The 17,044-nt window shown below is 41.2% G+C and overlaps 2 protein-coding genes across 4 annotated transcripts; one reads left to right on the top strand and one right to left on the bottom strand.

Moving 5' to 3' along the window:
* The first annotated feature begins 84 nt into the window (after positions 1–84).
* LOC117266205 (uncharacterized) lies at positions 85–7,188 on the top strand. 3 transcript variants are annotated; one of them, XM_033641260.2, is made up of 6 exons: positions 85–1,864; positions 2,041–2,169; positions 2,388–2,506; positions 2,740–2,907; positions 4,654–4,778; positions 5,016–7,188. In XM_033641260.2, the coding sequence occupies exons 1-6, from the start codon at positions 1,573–1,575 to the stop codon at positions 6,427–6,429; spliced, it is 2,247 nt and encodes a 748-aa protein (XP_033497151.2). In that variant the 5' UTR covers positions 85–1,572; the 3' UTR covers positions 6,430–7,188. The 3 variants fall into 3 exon arrangements, with proteins under 3 accessions (XP_033497151.2, XP_033497152.2, XP_033497150.2); XM_033641261.2 differs by having other exon boundaries at positions 2,038–2,169; positions 2,388–2,476; XM_033641259.2 differs by having other exon boundaries at positions 2,038–2,169.
* Positions 7,189–7,621: 433 nt separating this feature from the next.
* c10h8orf76 (chromosome 10 C8orf76 homolog) lies at positions 7,622–16,945 on the bottom strand. The gene is made up of 8 exons (XM_033639972.2): positions 16,737–16,945; positions 11,259–11,360; positions 10,497–10,640; positions 9,373–9,423; positions 9,106–9,250; positions 8,840–8,975; positions 8,453–8,585; positions 7,622–8,306 (listed from the first exon to the last, which is right to left on the bottom strand). The coding sequence occupies exons 1-8, from the start codon at positions 16,839–16,841 to the stop codon at positions 8,130–8,132; spliced, it is 993 nt and encodes a 330-aa protein (XP_033495863.1). The 5' UTR covers positions 16,842–16,945; the 3' UTR covers positions 7,622–8,129.
* Positions 16,946–17,044: the final 99 nt, after the last annotated feature.

The raw sequence follows: 17,044 nt of genomic DNA, 5'->3' as shown, positions 1-17,044 counted from the left end.
TTACATCTCTTTCATCTTTGGTATTGTACAGTAATAGTAGCAGTTATTAGGCTCATTCGAGGTGAACTGCACCTCTCCTGGAAAGCGGATGCAATTAGTAGTAGTAGTAGTAGTAGTAGTAGTAGTAGTAGTAGTATCAACCACACAAGATATGTTTGTTAACAGTTTAAACCTTCATTGTACAACATGAGACTAAGAGCTTATAATCAAACATTTAATATTACAATTACACAGAAAATTTTCTGCAAAATGTGGTGTTTGTTGTCAAAACTGAGAGCCAATCAGCTCTTTGATCAGGCGACAGTCAGGCATTTCCCATTATGCTCGGGGTCTTGCAGTTGCAACAGTGGTGGGTTGATGTTTCCATGTGTGCATGACGTCAGAGCAAGTTTGGATCAAGTCAGACAAATTTAATTGGCATGCACTGTTCAAGCATTCATGGGACGTGCCAGTACCCCAGTCTGCAGTGGTGTTTGGGTGAGTGCAGTGCTTCAAGTGGCATCCACATGAATGCCAGGACCAAAGGTTTCCCAGCAGAACATTGCATTTTAATCAGATGGTCAGAATGATTCACTTCGTCTGTCAGTGGTTTTAATGTTCTGGCCAATCGGCGTATTTTAATATTGAATGACATCTGCATGCATGGAAGGATGCTGCAGGCACCATTTCTGATATACAGAATGTGTAGATAGTGCATCAAACACAGACAATATGTAATATGAAAATCGAGTTCCTAGGGGCCACCATTGCTCTTAGCATTTATATTGTGCTAGACTTTGGATCAGAGGTATCGTGTTTTGATTGGATAGTTTGGAGTTTGTTCTAGGGTGTTAATGGTTTTTCTGCTTATGTCAAGACAATAGGCAATTTGTCTTTTGCCACCCACATCTATTCATAAACCAGAGACAGATCAGGTTGGACTGCGGCCGAAAAGTCAAACAGCAATTACTATAAAACACCTGAGGACCTTTGTGCTGCAGGTCTACACTGGGTGTGCCTGTAACTGTCTGTCTCTGCCTTTGGTCCTATAATCATTCAGGTGTTGTTTGACATAAGCTAAAATGACAGCCATCCCCATTTCTGTCAGTCATTCTTTTCTTTCCCTCCACCCATCATTTATCTGTCCTCACATGCCATAAATCACTCTCAGCCCCTGGGAGGAAAACAGCAAAATCAGTCCCTTGTTTTCTCTTCTATCATCCTTAATCAACAACTACAAACACACACCTGTTGCTTCACACAAGTCAAGGAATATGTCTTAAAGCCAAATTTCACACCTCACGCATAACACCATGCACTTTCTTAGAATATTTTCCATGTGTATACATAGACATACTTTCTTGTGTATTTTCTGTCCATCATTAGCATGTATTTGTATGTCTATTGCTCCAAGCTGTCATCTCTCATCACTTGTGAAAGAATCTTGCCCCAAGCAGGGGCGGGACTACTATTTTCTTTTTACCTTTCTGTGTGCTTTAACTTGTAGGTCTTCCATTCGTGTAGGTAACCTGAGGATCATGCACAGCACAGCCCAACTGCAGTGAGCCAGATTAACATTCAAGTCCATCATCCATGGATGAGAGCAGTGTTTCGGTGCTGTGGTACAGGACATCAAAACCCCTAGGGAAGGTGAGGCGAAGGGTTCAAGACCTCCGCATCCCCTCCTCCTCTTTCAGTGACTATAAAACCAACAGACCTGCCTTGGACCTGAGCCACAATGAGAGCGCTCGACTGGCAGTGGACACTCTGCTCAGCGGGGGCTTAGAGGAATACCACGAGGTGCTGAAGGCGGAGGGAGAAGTGGACTTTCTGTCAGATCAGGAGAAGATTTACATCCTGGAAAATGGGACCGATGGCAAGACAGGTTGTAAATGTTTGTTTTTACATTGTTGTAAATCATTTTGACAGTTTGTCTTGTTGTTTGCAGCATGTTGTGTTTAAAAGACCTAAGTTTCCTATCAGTTTGATTCATTGGATAAGAAAGAAGATGATTGCTTGTGTTACTTTTTATTGATCATAGCTTTATTCTTTACACAGCAGAACTTGGTGCATCTGATGATGATGATGATGATGATGATGATGACATAGACTTTGAGAACTCATCCGCTGGCTCCCAGACTGCCACACAATGTCCCACAGTGTCCACAGACAGTGATCCTACTGTGGCAGGTTTGGATCTGAGCAGCTGATAAAATATTACAGGAGTAGAAAACTTTTATGGAATAAATACTGGTGTAAAGTGCAATCTTTCTGGTGTTTTAACTCATAATATTAGAGGTGTTAAACTCCTGCAGAGACTTCTGTGTATCAGCCCAATGTACTTTTATAACAAATCATTATCCTCTCTCATTCGCTGCCATCTCCGATCATGTTTTTGTGCCTTTCAGGTGTGAAGTGGAATGATCCTGTCCTGGATGTGCCCTCCGCTGTGGTTTATTACCAGTCTGGCAGCAGAGCAGCCGGCATGAAAGACCTGGTCAGGGAGTTCATCAGAAAGGCTAGAATGGTTTGTGTGGATGTGTGAAGAGAGCAGTTTGTTTGTTTCTTCATGTGCCTGCATGTAAAAAAGCCATGCATGCCTATACATGTGAGGGATGATAACAGATGTGATATTTCATCTTGAGTGCTGAAATGTCAAATTCCCAGCGAGTGATATCTGGCTGTGCAGGTTTTTGTTGCAGGGGTTGACAGCTTTTGTGGCATGTGACTGTGTGTGTGTGTGTGTGTGTTTATGTGCAGGCCCTGGCCATAGTGATGGACAGCTTCACTGACGTAGAGCTGCTGTGTGACCTTCTGGAGGCGAGCAGGAAGAGGAATGTGTCTGTTTATCTGCTGCTGGATCATCTCAACCTGAAACTGTTCGTTAGCATGTGGCAGGACCTCAAACTCAACGGCAAAAACTTCCCTGTGAGTCCATTTCCATCCACCTGCCTGTTAGAGCCTGCATCAAAATTGTTGGAAATGTGTTTTGCTTTTGAAAACCTGTGGAGAGCCAAAAACATTTTGCATTACTTTGAAGAGCTCTGGTCCATAAATACAGTACTTCATTCTCTCCTTTTAGATAAAATAATCAAACCAGGTTTTAATTTTCATCCAAGTTCTGCCTTACATTTCTATTGGTAGGTGTTTCAGCGACAGAGCACTTCCCAAACACACCCACACGAACACAGCTTTTCAAGTTTATAAACTCACAAATCCAAAGCCTCACAGAGTAAAAAAGTTCAAATGTAACCCTAAGATTTAAAAAATGAAAAATTTGAGCTTTTTAGCTTAATGCTTTGAAAAATAAAAGGAGCTGCATTTAAGCTTTAGAACCCTTCATCCATCTTCATTAGTGTTATTTAGTCATTCTCTCCCTCAACTAACCAAAGAGCCACAGCGTCCCTGCTGCACACAGCACAGGTTACTGCTAAATGCAAACACGAGACACATGAGCCTCGTTTCCACCAAGCAGTCCGGTTCACTTCAGTTCAGTGCACATTAGAGGGTTATTTTTCCATTTACATGGTGAAAAGTTGTGGATGGTACCAACAGGATTGTTCAACACTGTCCCCTCTCTTTATGTATCATTTTGGCATATGGATTACTGTAAATTTATTATGTTGATCTGTTCTGTCCAACATCTTTTGTACGTCTGTCCGTCCTGTAAGAGGGATCCCTCCACAGTTGCTCTTCCTGAGGTTTCTACCATTTTTTTCCCTGTTGAAGGGGTTTTTTGGGGGGAGTTTTTCCTTATCCGCTGTGAGGGTCCTAAGGACAGAGGGATGTCGTATGCTGTAAAGCCCTCTGAGGCAAATTGTGATTTTGGATATTGGGCTTTATAAATAAAATTGAATTGAATAACCTCTCTGTTGGGGTACCCAGCACACTCATCTGACACTGTGAAGCTAAGAATACTGCTGTCCATACATGATAAGCACCATAGCCAGACTGTATGAGGTAGACATGTGCTTGTTGTGTCTCAATATACATCTGTTTTTTCACAAGCTAATCTTTGATCTTCAGCAGGATGTTGAAGCACAGGCACAATAGTCTGATCTTGGAAAAGCAGAGGAATTTTTGAGAATGCAGTGCTGCCACTGATGCATGTGACCAAAGAGAAGAGACATTACCTTTAAGTCTTTAGTCCCTTAAACTAATGTTGCAGTTTTTTTTAGTGCATGAATATAACTCAGCTGGGCGATAAAGATTATTTATCTTTATTAAACTTAACTGTCAAACCGCAGAGCCACAAACTGCAAAGACAAATTTAATTCATTCATCTTCTAACCGCTTCATCCTCTTGAGGGTCGCGGGGGGGCTGGAGCCTATCCCAGCTGACATTGGGCGAGAGGCAGGGTACACCCTGGACAGGTCGCCAGACTATCATAGGGCTGACACACAGAGACAAACAACCATTCACGCTCACATTCACACCTACGGACAATTTAGAGTTATCAATTAACCTAGTCCCCAATGTGCATGTCTTTGGACTGTGGGAGGAAGCCAGAGTGCCCGGAGAGAACCCACGCTGACACGGGGAGAACATGCAAACTCCGCACAGAAGGGCTCCCACACCTGGGATTGAACCGGCAACCCTCTTGCTGTGAGGCGACAGTGCTAACCCCACAAATTTAATTATTGATTAATATTTGCTTTCTTGTTTGTGTTTAGAAACTTTCAGTAAGCAGCGTCCAAGGACAGACATACTGTACCAAGACGGGCAGGAAGCTGACCGGTCAGATTGCAGAGAGTTTTATCATCACTGACTGGACTGAGGTGCTGACTGGCTCATACAGGTACACACACACACACACACACACACACACATGCAAACATACTAATCACATACTAAGTACATCTTGTTAAAATGTTTGTGTTCTTTTAAGTGTTTATCTAATGTATTTGCATTTCAAGTCTGTCTAAACTTTACCTTTGTCTCTTTTCTTTTCAAGTTTTTGGCTCTACCATTAACACGTGTGTGTGTGTGTGTGTGTGTGTGTGTGTGTGTGTGTGTGTTTGTGTTGTCTCCTCAGTTTCTCCTGGCTGTCCTGGCAGGTCCATCGCAGTTTTGCTGTTCTTATAAAGGGCAGCCCGGTCATACCTTTCCATCAGGAATTCCTCAGGCTGTACTCCAGCTCCAAACCAGTCCCTGGCTTTGTCACTTTTATCACTGTGCCTCACACTCTCCCTCTTTACACCACATCATGTGCAGCTCAAAATGCTAACACTGATGCCAGTGAATCAAAATCAAGCCCAACAACAATGTGCCACACGGCTCAGAATGGAGATGCTCAGAATACTCAGACCAAAGCAAAAATGCCGGTTTTATCCAGTCCACAAAGTGCAGAAATCTACCCAAGTGTGGATAATTCCCAGCCTCTACACAGAGCAGGCAATGGTACACAAATACATGAAAAACCTCAAATGTTGCACCCAAAACCTCCTGTTCAAGCAGAAACACTGCAGAGTGTATCTGTGGGAAAGCCAAAGCATACAGTGGGAGCTGTCTGCACACAGCATGGTGCACAAACTGGTGTGAAACCTCTGGAGAAGAATCAAAACCAGACACAGAGTCACTCAAACCCTCTCAGTCAGACTCAAGTCTCAAATGTTCAGTCTCAGCTCAAAAGCCTTACTATCACCACTCCAGGTGATAAGAAAAAGAGGGCTCAAGAGTCAAACCCTTTGCACACTGCTCCCCACACAAACGGACAGCACAGGAGTGTCAGCTATCAATCAGCTTTCAAGAAAAATCACGAGCACCACAATGTAGGTACTGAAGGTATTTTCTTTCGACAGAGGAACAGGGACAGACTCAAAGAGCCTCTGGGGATTGCTGCAGGTCTAAACACACAAAGACGACAATGGAACTACCTTTTTAACTTTAAACCACAGGTGGACTTTTTATCTGATAAACCCAAAATCCTGCCTCCTCCCACATCACAGCAGAAACAAGCAAAGACAGGCCTGCAGTTCCGTTTAACCCAACCAAGAGGATGCACATCTGGGCAACAAACTAAATTGTCCACTTTAGGACCCAGGAGGCAGGATCAGCCCCAGAGGAACCACCAACCTTCGCTCCCGTCACACAGAGCCACAGAGGCTCCAAGGTCAAAGTCAGCATCAGCAGCCACAAGAGCTCATTTTAAACTTCAGCTGCAGCCCGACTCCAAGCTGTTCTTACCAAGTACACATCTACAGCCCCACACCTCCCAGCAGGCGAGGCCCCCTCAAAAACTAAATTGGATGACCCAGAGTCGTGCTGAAAGACCCAGACCTGTGGCTCGCCACAACTCCTTCGACGCCACCTACGGGACAGGACAGATGTTGGGCGGACAGGTGGGCAGGAGGCCATTGCACAGCAGCATGAATACACCACTAAGAAGGAGCAAGAGCATGAATGACAGACACTCAACACGCCTGAATCCAAACATAACTAAGACCTGACAGAAGAAATGTAAGTTTGACCTTTGGTGTTATTCAAACTGACAAACTTGGACACATCTATTCACCCTCACACAGGCACACATATAATCAGGTCAATAAAACATCTGTTCATATGAAACATGCAGAATATTCTACTGTGTAAAGCTTCTGAAATTTATACTAAACTGGTAGGCACTGGCACTGGTATTTAAACAAAATTGTGAAATAAGATAAATGAATGTTGATTTAATTTTACAAAATAATCAAGGGTTTTGGTTTACTAATATGTTTTAAAATCTGTGAGCCTTCTCTCAAATATAGTGGAACTAGATGTCACTCAGCGTGTGCTCAGAGCGCCAAACAATACATTTAAAAAAACTCAACAGCAATGTCTCTTTACAGAAATAATGACTCAGTGGCCATATGTCTTTTTGATTTTTTTTTTGTGTGTGAACTGTCCCTTTAAAAAGATTGTGTGTGGGCAGAATATTCAGGGGATATTCTAGTGTTCATTTTTTTAACGGTTCTGCACACCCACACAGGTGTTTTCAGTTATTGACTGATTAGAGCTGCTCAGGTTAAAGCTGGGTGATGTCACTTCACCATAATGATTAACATTATATATCAGATATGACAGCACTAACAGGGAGGGAGACGTCAATCATGCAGCGTCTGAAGAGGTCTAATCAGGCAATTAAGTGAAAACATCTGTGCAAGTGTACCTCATGTTGGGGCTTTTATTATCCATGTAAAAGAAGAGAATAAACTCTCCTCTAACCAACTGCTCTTTATTATTCTATAATTTACTTTACAGCCGAGGAAATACTGTTTTATTATTCTGCTATAAAAACTGTTAAGGCTGTCTTTCTGTTACAGTGGAAAGTTTATTATAGTAAATGAAAAGGTGCCAGTCGTGAAGGATGATTCAGGGAACAGCTAACGTTGGAGGCAGACAGCTCCTTAACTGTGGCGATAAAGGCATAAATTCTAAGAGCCATATAATAACAGGCCTTTTTCATGGCAGACATTTGACTTGTCATAGCAGAGGCACAGGTGGAACTAATAACATTAATGATGGCTCTGCACAATAACACAGCACTGGAACAGGCACACCTATCATGCTTTTCCTGCTACGACATGTCAAAATGTCAGCTGGCCTATCATTTGTTTTCAGCACATTCAGGTTACTGATGCACAAAGTGAATTGAGACTATTTCAGGAACAAAAAAACAACATTTTATTAAAAACATTCTTAAGATATGAACGTGTTAAGGCATGAAGTGACATTTTATGAATAACATTCAGCAACTTTAAAATGTCTCACTTTGTTTCCTGTCTTAATGCAAAACAATCACTGACACAGATAATGTTATACAGTCTGAAGTGTACGACACATTAATAGGTACGTCTGACACTGTGAGATTAACGACGACTACATTCACCGTGCAGTTCTCCCCGTGATAAATTCTGTTACAGTTTAAGAGATTAAAAGTGATTTATACCTTTTGATTATTGTGCTTCTTTTGGTATTTTGAGATTGTCAGCATTCATTTTTGCATTTGACCTGTGTTTGTGTATTTCTACATGTATACAGACTTGTAGACTTTCATCTTGTGTTTCGTTCGTGCTTTGATGGATCTATACAGTGACAGGACCTTCGATATGTTCTTTAGTCACTTCCTGTCAGCCATTTTCTCTGTAAAACAGTCATCACTGGAGCATCAGGACTTTGTGTCTGTCTGCATCTGATGTTGACAGCTGTCAGTCTCCAGCACGCCAATCAGTAAGATCTTGTTCCACCAACGCACCCTGAAGCTCTGCACACACACACAGGCCAGACTCTCCCCATCCTGGTAGTCCTCCCTCATCTTCTCCGGGATCAGGTCCTCTGACATCACCTGGGAGATCAAACAGAGAGAAACTGAAACTGTGCTGCTGCGTAAAAACTGTCCGCTGACTTTAACTCAGCTCAAAACACAAGTTAACCCTAAAGTGTCAGGTTCTGACACAGCATGTATGAACAAAACTAGGAGTGTGTCTTCACCTCAGTGAGAGCCTGCAGGGATGTTTCTTTGGGATTCAGCCTCTGTAACAGCTCATCTGTCTTCTGTAGGGTGCTTTCAGTGCGCTGCAACACAAAGGATGACTGCTGCTGCCGGAGGATTCTCAACAGAAGTCTGGAGGACACAGAAAACACAAGGAGATATTTTAAGAGCTGTCGATTTCTTTTGTAAAAGTTTTCATAAGATTTTTTAAAGCCTACAAGCTCCTTTCTTTCAAGAAGTTTACACAACATCTGCACCAACTGCCCTTTCAGTGACTTTCAACTACTGTATATAACTACAGTGTGTAACGAATATTGGATTTTGTGTGCTGTGTTTATGTGACACATAGTATATGAAGCATAGAGGTTGCAATCACTAAGCAGTACCTTGTCCTGATGAAACAGGTGCAAGCTTTCAGCCAGATTCTGTTCTCCTCCAGCTCTGCTGCCTCCTCCTGTTGTTCCTCAGTGTCTCCATCATTCTTCCCTTCTGGTGATACACACCTCTGTGGGGAACATGATCCTGATAAAGGCGAACACAGCAGATCACATCGCATCATGAAAAAAAGGAGAGACAGAGAAAGAGCATTCATTCATCATAGCAATTTTCCTGCATATCTGACTTTTAAGAAGGGAAATGATCTCCATCCTACCTGTAGTCCGGTCGCTCTCCAGCAGCTGCAGACATGTCTGTCCCAGGTTGTACCAGTGCCAGGGGTTGAAGGGCAGCAGGCTGCACAGCTGCTGCAGACACGACATCTTTGATCCTACGGCTCCAAAATGCTGGTAGATGCTGACCTTCAGTAAAATTTTCAATTAAATAAGAATGTTGTTACATTTTCACAGAGAGATTTAGAGTCAACAAAAGGGAAAAAGTGTTTGCATCTGTGTGTGTTGTGTGTGTACTGGCTAACACTGACCTTGAGCAGCAGAAGGCCGGTCAGGTGACAGGTGTTGGAGGCTTCTTTGCTCTGGAGAAAAATCCAGTATAGATTACAACTGAGTTCTGGCCATTTTCTGAGCCAAAGTTTCTAGACAGATTTCATTTTCAGTAAATACAAAATGCAATTTGCTTCTTTGTAAAGTTTATCTATTGACCTCACAAAGGCAGGATCATACAGTTTGTACACATGCACCACAACTACAAAGGCAGAACTAATGTCTTTTCACAGGTAAACAGTAAACAAGCAAACAAACAGTTGCCTAATAACAGATATTTCCTGCTAGGTAACATACATGGTCACGGCAAAGACGCTTAAAGGCAAGAGCAAAGACAGCTGCTTTCAGGAGTGGTGGAAAGCTGAGTACTGTTTCACTTGAAGATTTAACAGTTGTGTTTCTGTCATTTTTTGATAACCCATATGATGCGAGAGGCAGCAGGCCCCAGGTATTTTCACATGATCTAATCTGGCCCCCATTGAAAAAAGTTTGGACAGTCCTGGACTGCAAAAACCGAGCTTCATTAGTGGACAATTTAAACCAGAAGACCAACAATAAGCAAATGCAAACTCCACTATCACTATTAAACTATTAGACCGTTATGTATAATAATTCAAAATGACAAGTATACCGAATTATGAAAAAGATCCCTGTTTGACAGCTGACTTTTAATACTGGAGCTTTCTAAGGCACATAAAAGCACCAACACATTCTCATAAAGCTGAAGCACAAACAGTAGGCAGTGAGTACAAACATGTTGTGAATAATAAGCAGTGGCTGCCTGGAGGGAAGATAAAAACTTAAAAAAAAAAAAATGTATAGTGTGCTGTAACACATAATGTACATACTATATATACAGTAAAATCCTCTACCTTATTACACCAGACAGAATATCCATCATGGGGAATTGTTGTTGTCTTTAATAATGATGTAAGTTAATGGCAGTAAGAGCAAACAAAAACATTATTTATATCAACAAAATAGCAATCAATGTAGTCATTTTGGATTTTTTTTCTTTAACACCAACATATTTCATAATACCAGCAGACTGTTCCAGTTGCAGCACGGTCACTGTTTTGCACGGAAAAGCTCATCGAAGAATTACCAGCAAGTGGGCCAACTCCAGCGCCCTGTCTCTCTGTCCCAGTTTGGTGCAGCATCGGGCCATTCCCTCCAGTACATCTCTTCTGATGGTCAGGTTGTTGTCAGCGATCCACTCCAGGCAGCTGCTGTATGCATCCAAGGCTTTCTATGTCCACCACACCATGAGGACAAAATGCAACAAGGCCTTTTATCATTACAATGACAATGAACGAGATATGAATGATATGTGACAACAGAGAACAGCATGGTCAAATCCAGTGTTGTATTTGCCTCCAGCAGCCTCTGTTGGTACTGTTACTGTAAACGTACTGAAAATCAAACTGTTGTTCAAAATACAGCAAATTACACCTGTGTTTAATATTTCAACAATTCAAATCTGGTTTTACTTCACTCAAGAATTTTGGTGTGATATGGCTGAATGTGTTTTCAGAAGTCTTTTTTATGTTGTCTGGGAAATGTCGCTGTGTAGCACGCTGCTAAATATATGCTTTTTGTGCTCTGTTGCATTTGAACATGTTCATGTTTACATTACAGGAACAAGTCACGTGACCAGTCCTGTTTGTTGTTATCTCAGCAGCAGCTCTACAGAAACATTCGAATGCTGGCCCATGATGACTGTGCTGCATAAAAGCTGGCTGATAATATGTAAACATCTGAAGGACTTTGAACTGAGAGCCTCTACTTATTTTTCTGTAACTCATCACCAACTTACAACTACGAATTTGAAATTAGAGATGATTGACTAAACTGAATGTTAAATTACCTGATAGTTCCCTTGTCTCACAGCTAAGTCACCTCTGAACTTGTAGACCTTCTGCTTCTCCAAAGGATCATCTGTGTCGAGAGCTGCACTCTCACAAAACCACTGCAGAGAGTATCAAGAGAAAAGATGACAATTTAAAAACACTTCATGCATTACTCATACACACACACACACACACACACACACAAATATATATATATGTATATATATATATATATACACACACACACACACACACACACACAAATATATATATATATGTATATATACAGTACAGGCCAAAAGTTTGGACACACCTTCTCATTCAATGCGTTTTCTTTATTTTCATGACTATTTACATTGTAGATTCTCACTGAAGGCATCAAAACTATGAATGAACACACGTGGAGTTATGTACTTAACAAAAAAAGGTGAAATAACTGAAAACATGTTTTATATTCTAGTTTCTTCAAAATAGCCACCCTTTGCTCTGATTACTGCTTTGCACACTCTTGGCATTCTCTCCATGAGCTTCAAGAGGTAGTCACCTGAAATGGTTTCCACTTCACATGTGTGCCTTATCAGGGTTAATTAGTGGAATTTCTTGCTTTATCAATGGGGTTGGGACCATCAGTTGTGTTGTGCAGAAGTCAGGTTAATACACAGCTGACAGCCCTATTGGACAACTGTTAAAATTCATATTATGACAAGAACCAATCAGCTAACTAAAGAAAAACGAGTGGCCATCATTACTTTAAGAAATGAAGGTCAGTCAGTCCGGAAAATTGCAAAAACTTTAAATGTGTCCCCAAGTGGAGTCGCAAAAACCATCAAGCGCTACAACGAAACTGGCACACATGAGGACCGACCCAGGAAAGGAAGACCAAGAGTCACCTCTGCTTCTGAGGATAAGTTCATCCGAGTCACCAGCCTCAGAAATGGCAAGTTACCAGCAGCTCAGATCAGAGACCAGATGAATGCCACACAGAGTTCTAGCAGCAGACCCATCTCTAGAACAACTGTTAAGAGGAGACTGCGCCAATCAGGCCTTCATGGTCAAATAGCTGCTAGGAAACCACTGCTAAGGAGAGGCAACAAGCAGAAGAGATTTGTTTGGGCCAAGAAACACAAGGAATGGACATTAGACCAGTGGAAATCTGTGCTTTGGTCTGATTAGTCCAAATTTGAGATCTTTGGTTCCAACCGCCGTGTCTTTGTGAGATGCAGAAAAGGTGAACGGATGGTTTCCACATGCCTGGTTCCCACTGTGAAGCATGGAGGAGGAGGTGTGATGGTGTGGGGGTGTTTTGCTGGTGACACTGTTGGGGATTTATTCAAAATTGAAGGCACACTGAACCAGCATGGCTACCACAGCATCCTGCAGCGACATGCCATCCCATCCGGTTTGCGTTTAGTTGGACGATCATTTATTTTTCAACAGGACACTGACCCCAAACACACCTCCAGGCTGTGTAAGGGCTATTTGACCAAGAAGGAGAGTGATGGAGTGCTGCGGCAGATGACCTGGCCTCCACAGTCACCGGACCTGAACCCAATCCAGATGGTTTGGGGTGAGCTGGACTGCAGAGTGAAGGCAAAGGGGCCAACAAGTGCTAAACACCTCTGGGAACTCCTTCAAGACTGTTGGAAAACCATTTCAGGTGACTACCTCTTGAAGCTCATGGAGAGAATGCCAAGAGTGTGCAAAGCAGTAATCAGAGCAAAGGGTGGCTATTTTGAAGAAACTAGAATATAAAACATGTTTTCAGTTATTTCACCTTTTTTTGTTAAGTACATAACTCCACATGTGTTCATTCATAGTTTTGATGCCTTCAGTGAGAATCTACAATGTAAATAGTCATGAAAATAAAGAAAACGCATTGAATGAGAAGGTGTGTCCAAACTTTTGGCCTGTACTGTATATATATATATATACATACACACACACACACACACACACATATACATACATATATATATATATATATATATGTATATATATATATATATATATATATATATATATATATATATATATTTATATGCAGTATGCACACACATACATTGTTTTCCATATGTAAAGGTCATGTACTTAGGGACTGTTTGTTATTTATTAGGGGGAGGCATGTCAAATATTTTTTAAGCACTGGGGAGGGACCTAAGTTTTTTTATTTTGGTTAAGAAGAGGGGAGGGATGTTCAACTTTAAATGATTGAATTTTGTATTTATTATATTTGTCTATTTCAATGTTCATTCATTCCTTTAATTAATTCACAGCCTGAAATTGTAAAACCAGAGATTATCGTTGGATTTTCAAATTCCTGACAGTCCATGTACACATTATGTGGGACTAAGGCGCTGATCACACAGAAAGCATTTTGCAGGTTGCAAAACACGAGGCGCGCCTCACTGCCTTTTTTTTTTTTATTGAATGCCACTAGTAAAAAAACGCTTGCTGAACCTTTTTATTGTTGTCAGGCAACCACCCCATTACGTCCTTAAACTAACCTTCCCGTGTAATCTATCTACCATTTTTCTCTCACAGTAATTAGTAGCTAGTTCCTAAAATGTTCAGGCAGAGGGTACTTGCTGTGTCTCTGGCTGAGGGTGAGCTGTCAGTAAATAGTTTGTTGAGCACAGGGAAACAGAGATCTGTGTGGGGACAAGAGACCCTAAAAAAGAGGGTGGATCACAGGGAGTGACACTAGTTGGTCCAGGAGCTTCGCCTCCATGATGGCTGTTTCCAGGCATATTTTAGGAAGACACGGGGGCAGCTTGACAACCTGCTATCTATCATTAGGCCACAAAGGGATCCAGCAGCTGCTACAGCCAATTTCTCCTTCATTGTTTACCAGCTGTAAACTTGTTGTCATGACCACCACAGAGGGCCTGACTCCCAAACCCAATTGAACAATGGGAAAAAAAGATGAAAAAAGAAGAGATGACGTGGAGCGCTTTTCCGCTCTGAGTTGAAGTCTTTCCAACCTGACGAGTTTAGAGCGCTTCGGCAAAAACGCCAGGCACCTAGAGTGCAGAACAAAAAGCTCCATTCTCAAAATGGATGTTACAAATCATAATAAGGGGCCGGGCAGCCTAAGCAAATTATGAAGTCCATCACTGTTTTTTTCAAAAACTGTAAAACTTATTAAACCTATCTCCTCCCACAATTTTTGCTCAATTGACACCAAACTTGCTACAGAGCATCTTCAGACTGTCCTACACAAACGATCCACACAGATTTTTGATTTATCGAAAATTGAGCCTACAGTGCATCAAAATGTTTGACTGTAAACGGTAATGTAAACATATACTTGCAAATTTTTGCTAAATACATTTTCAATGTTCATTTAAAAAAAATGACAAAATTTTGGAGTCAAGGTAGATGATGTTTGGAAAATTTCAGAATTTTATCTCAAAAACTGAATTTTTTACAGCATTTTGAATTTCACTCTCATGCGAACAATTGGAGTCGATGCAAAAATGGCATTTTTAAACATCAGTTTTTCACTTATGGAGCCAATAAATCATTGTTAAAAACAAATTACCAACATCTCCATACTGTCTAGATGCAATTTTTGTATTTTCGGATTTTTGTCTTAATAACTGAATTTTTGACAGCCGTTTGAAATCTGCCTTTACACACTAACAGCTGCTGTCTTGCACACAGGTGACTGGCTTAGTCAATTTGTGAAGCTACATGAGACATCTCTGTTTGCCAATTAGCTCAGCGAGATAGAGGATGGTTCTTGGTGTTGAAGATTGTGAGTTCAAGCCTCAGCTTGTGCAACATTTCCATATGAGAAATCTACCTAAACTTTTCATAAAGGTCCAGTCCCATGCCAGATGTCCTCAACTGGAAACACAAGACAATAGTCCTGATGGTGGCGCTACAGCAAGCCTCTAAATTTCAAAACTTTGAATATTCATAACAAATCAACCATATGTGCTACAGCTTTGGAACTTTCACTTTGAAATTTGCTTTTCCATGGCATGGATGGCTACTGTCTGGCACCCTGATGCTTGGCTTAGTCAATTTGTGAAGCCACACATGAACTGTCACTTGCCAATTAGCTCAGTGAGACAGAAGACGGACCTCAGTCTCAGAAGTTGAGAGTTCAAGCCTCAGCTAAGGCAGAACGGACATTCTAATGTGAAAGGCCTATGTTCAGGCATCATGCTATGTGGATTAGAGACTACCAAGGTTAAAATAATTATGATCCAGGCAGTTTTGCGGAGAGACAAATACTCTTTATCAACACTTTTTCCTGTTATCCCTTGTCTCTTTTCCATGTTTATTTGGCTTAGCTATCAGGCAATATGCAGAGTCTATCCAATAGCTACTTTTACATTTTAATGTTTTCATCTTTGTCACCATGGACAATGTTTAGCTTTAAGCTAGATCAGGCCAGTTTGTTCATAATTGCTAGCAGTTAATGTTATTCTTACTTTCTTGTTCTTGAGTTTTTTCTTTCCTTTGTATATTATGAGTCTGATCACTTCAGCCACTCATCCACAATTTGAAGGGCATGCCATAATTATATGATGTAACTTCTATGTTGTGATATGCTCTGTTTTAGTGTGTGTGTTACTCAGAATTGCCTAATTTTGCCTAAAATTGCCCAGCCCCGACCATTGGTGCGCAGCAGCTATAATTATGAAATGTGCTTCAGTGACAAATGAAGGAGAGGAGTGTTGTACAGTGAGGCACATAAAGTTTCTGAGAATTTCTAATTAAAAGCAGTTACCAAAAGCCGCCTTCAGCTACTAAAATGCTTTCTGTGTAATCAGTGCCTAAGGCTTCAGAAAAAAAAAAACACAAAAACAGATCTGAGCTTAAAATAGACTTTAGTCTATGTCTCATTTAAAACTTTGCCATATATTAACCATGTGTACTAACTAATCAGCATGCACAACAAGAGTGAAAGACCAAGTTTTTTCAGCTTCAGAATTTCACCTTTACCTTTAAATTTCAAACATTAAAGGGTGAGTTTTTAAAACCTAATAATTAATTTATGGTGGAGGGAGAGTCATGCATTTTCCGCCAATAACTCGGGGAGGCTCAAAGAAAAATACTTCAGTTTTGGGGAGGGTGAAAAAAAGTCACACCCAAGCCACCCCTCTCTTCTGATGAATAAAGAATAATCCCTTAAAATATGTAAACTTTGGGGGTTTTAATCTTGTGTTTTGAACTGTATGCAGAAAACATTGTTTGTGTTAAATGCAATTTATTCTTGGTTTATTTTATTTCATCTTAGATTTTTGCTTTTGTCTGTGAAGTATTTGTTATCACATCATATTAGACAAGTATGTTACTGTTTGGGTGTAACGTTACACAGTTACGTTATCAAATCAGCATTAGCTTGTTAGCAGCTTCTTTTTCATGATAGCTTATTCCCGCCACGAAGCCTTGCACAGTGTACCTACATCCCTGTGCAGCATCTTGCACACACACCATGGCTCTGTATGTGAACCAATGTAGTTCATACTTAACAGTCTCACCTCTGGTTGACACAGTTTGGCGTTATAAGACGACAGAGTCACAGTCACTCGGTCTCTCGCCTCCGAAAACATCGAGTCGTCAAACGTGCTCCCAAATATCTCCATCCGGACCCGAAAAAGCCAACTTCAACAGGTAAACGTGTCCGGAAAAACACAAACAGCCAGCTCAACTCGTGCTCTGTTTGTTTACACCGGGATACACTTCATGGTTACGCAGTCCTTTACTGTGAAGCGCACGACTAATGCAGTGTCCAGGGTTAACGGTTCCGGGCAGAAAGGTTCCGACGGATGATTAAAAAAAAGCTTTT

The sequence above is a fragment of the Epinephelus lanceolatus genome, chromosome 10 (genome assembly GCF_041903045.1).
Source record: "Epinephelus lanceolatus isolate andai-2023 chromosome 10, ASM4190304v1, whole genome shotgun sequence".
NCBI lineage: Eukaryota > Metazoa > Chordata > Actinopteri > Perciformes > Serranidae > Epinephelus > Epinephelus lanceolatus.
Note: the sequence above shows the minus strand (reverse complement) of the source record. Positions and strands in the feature narration are given on the sequence as shown.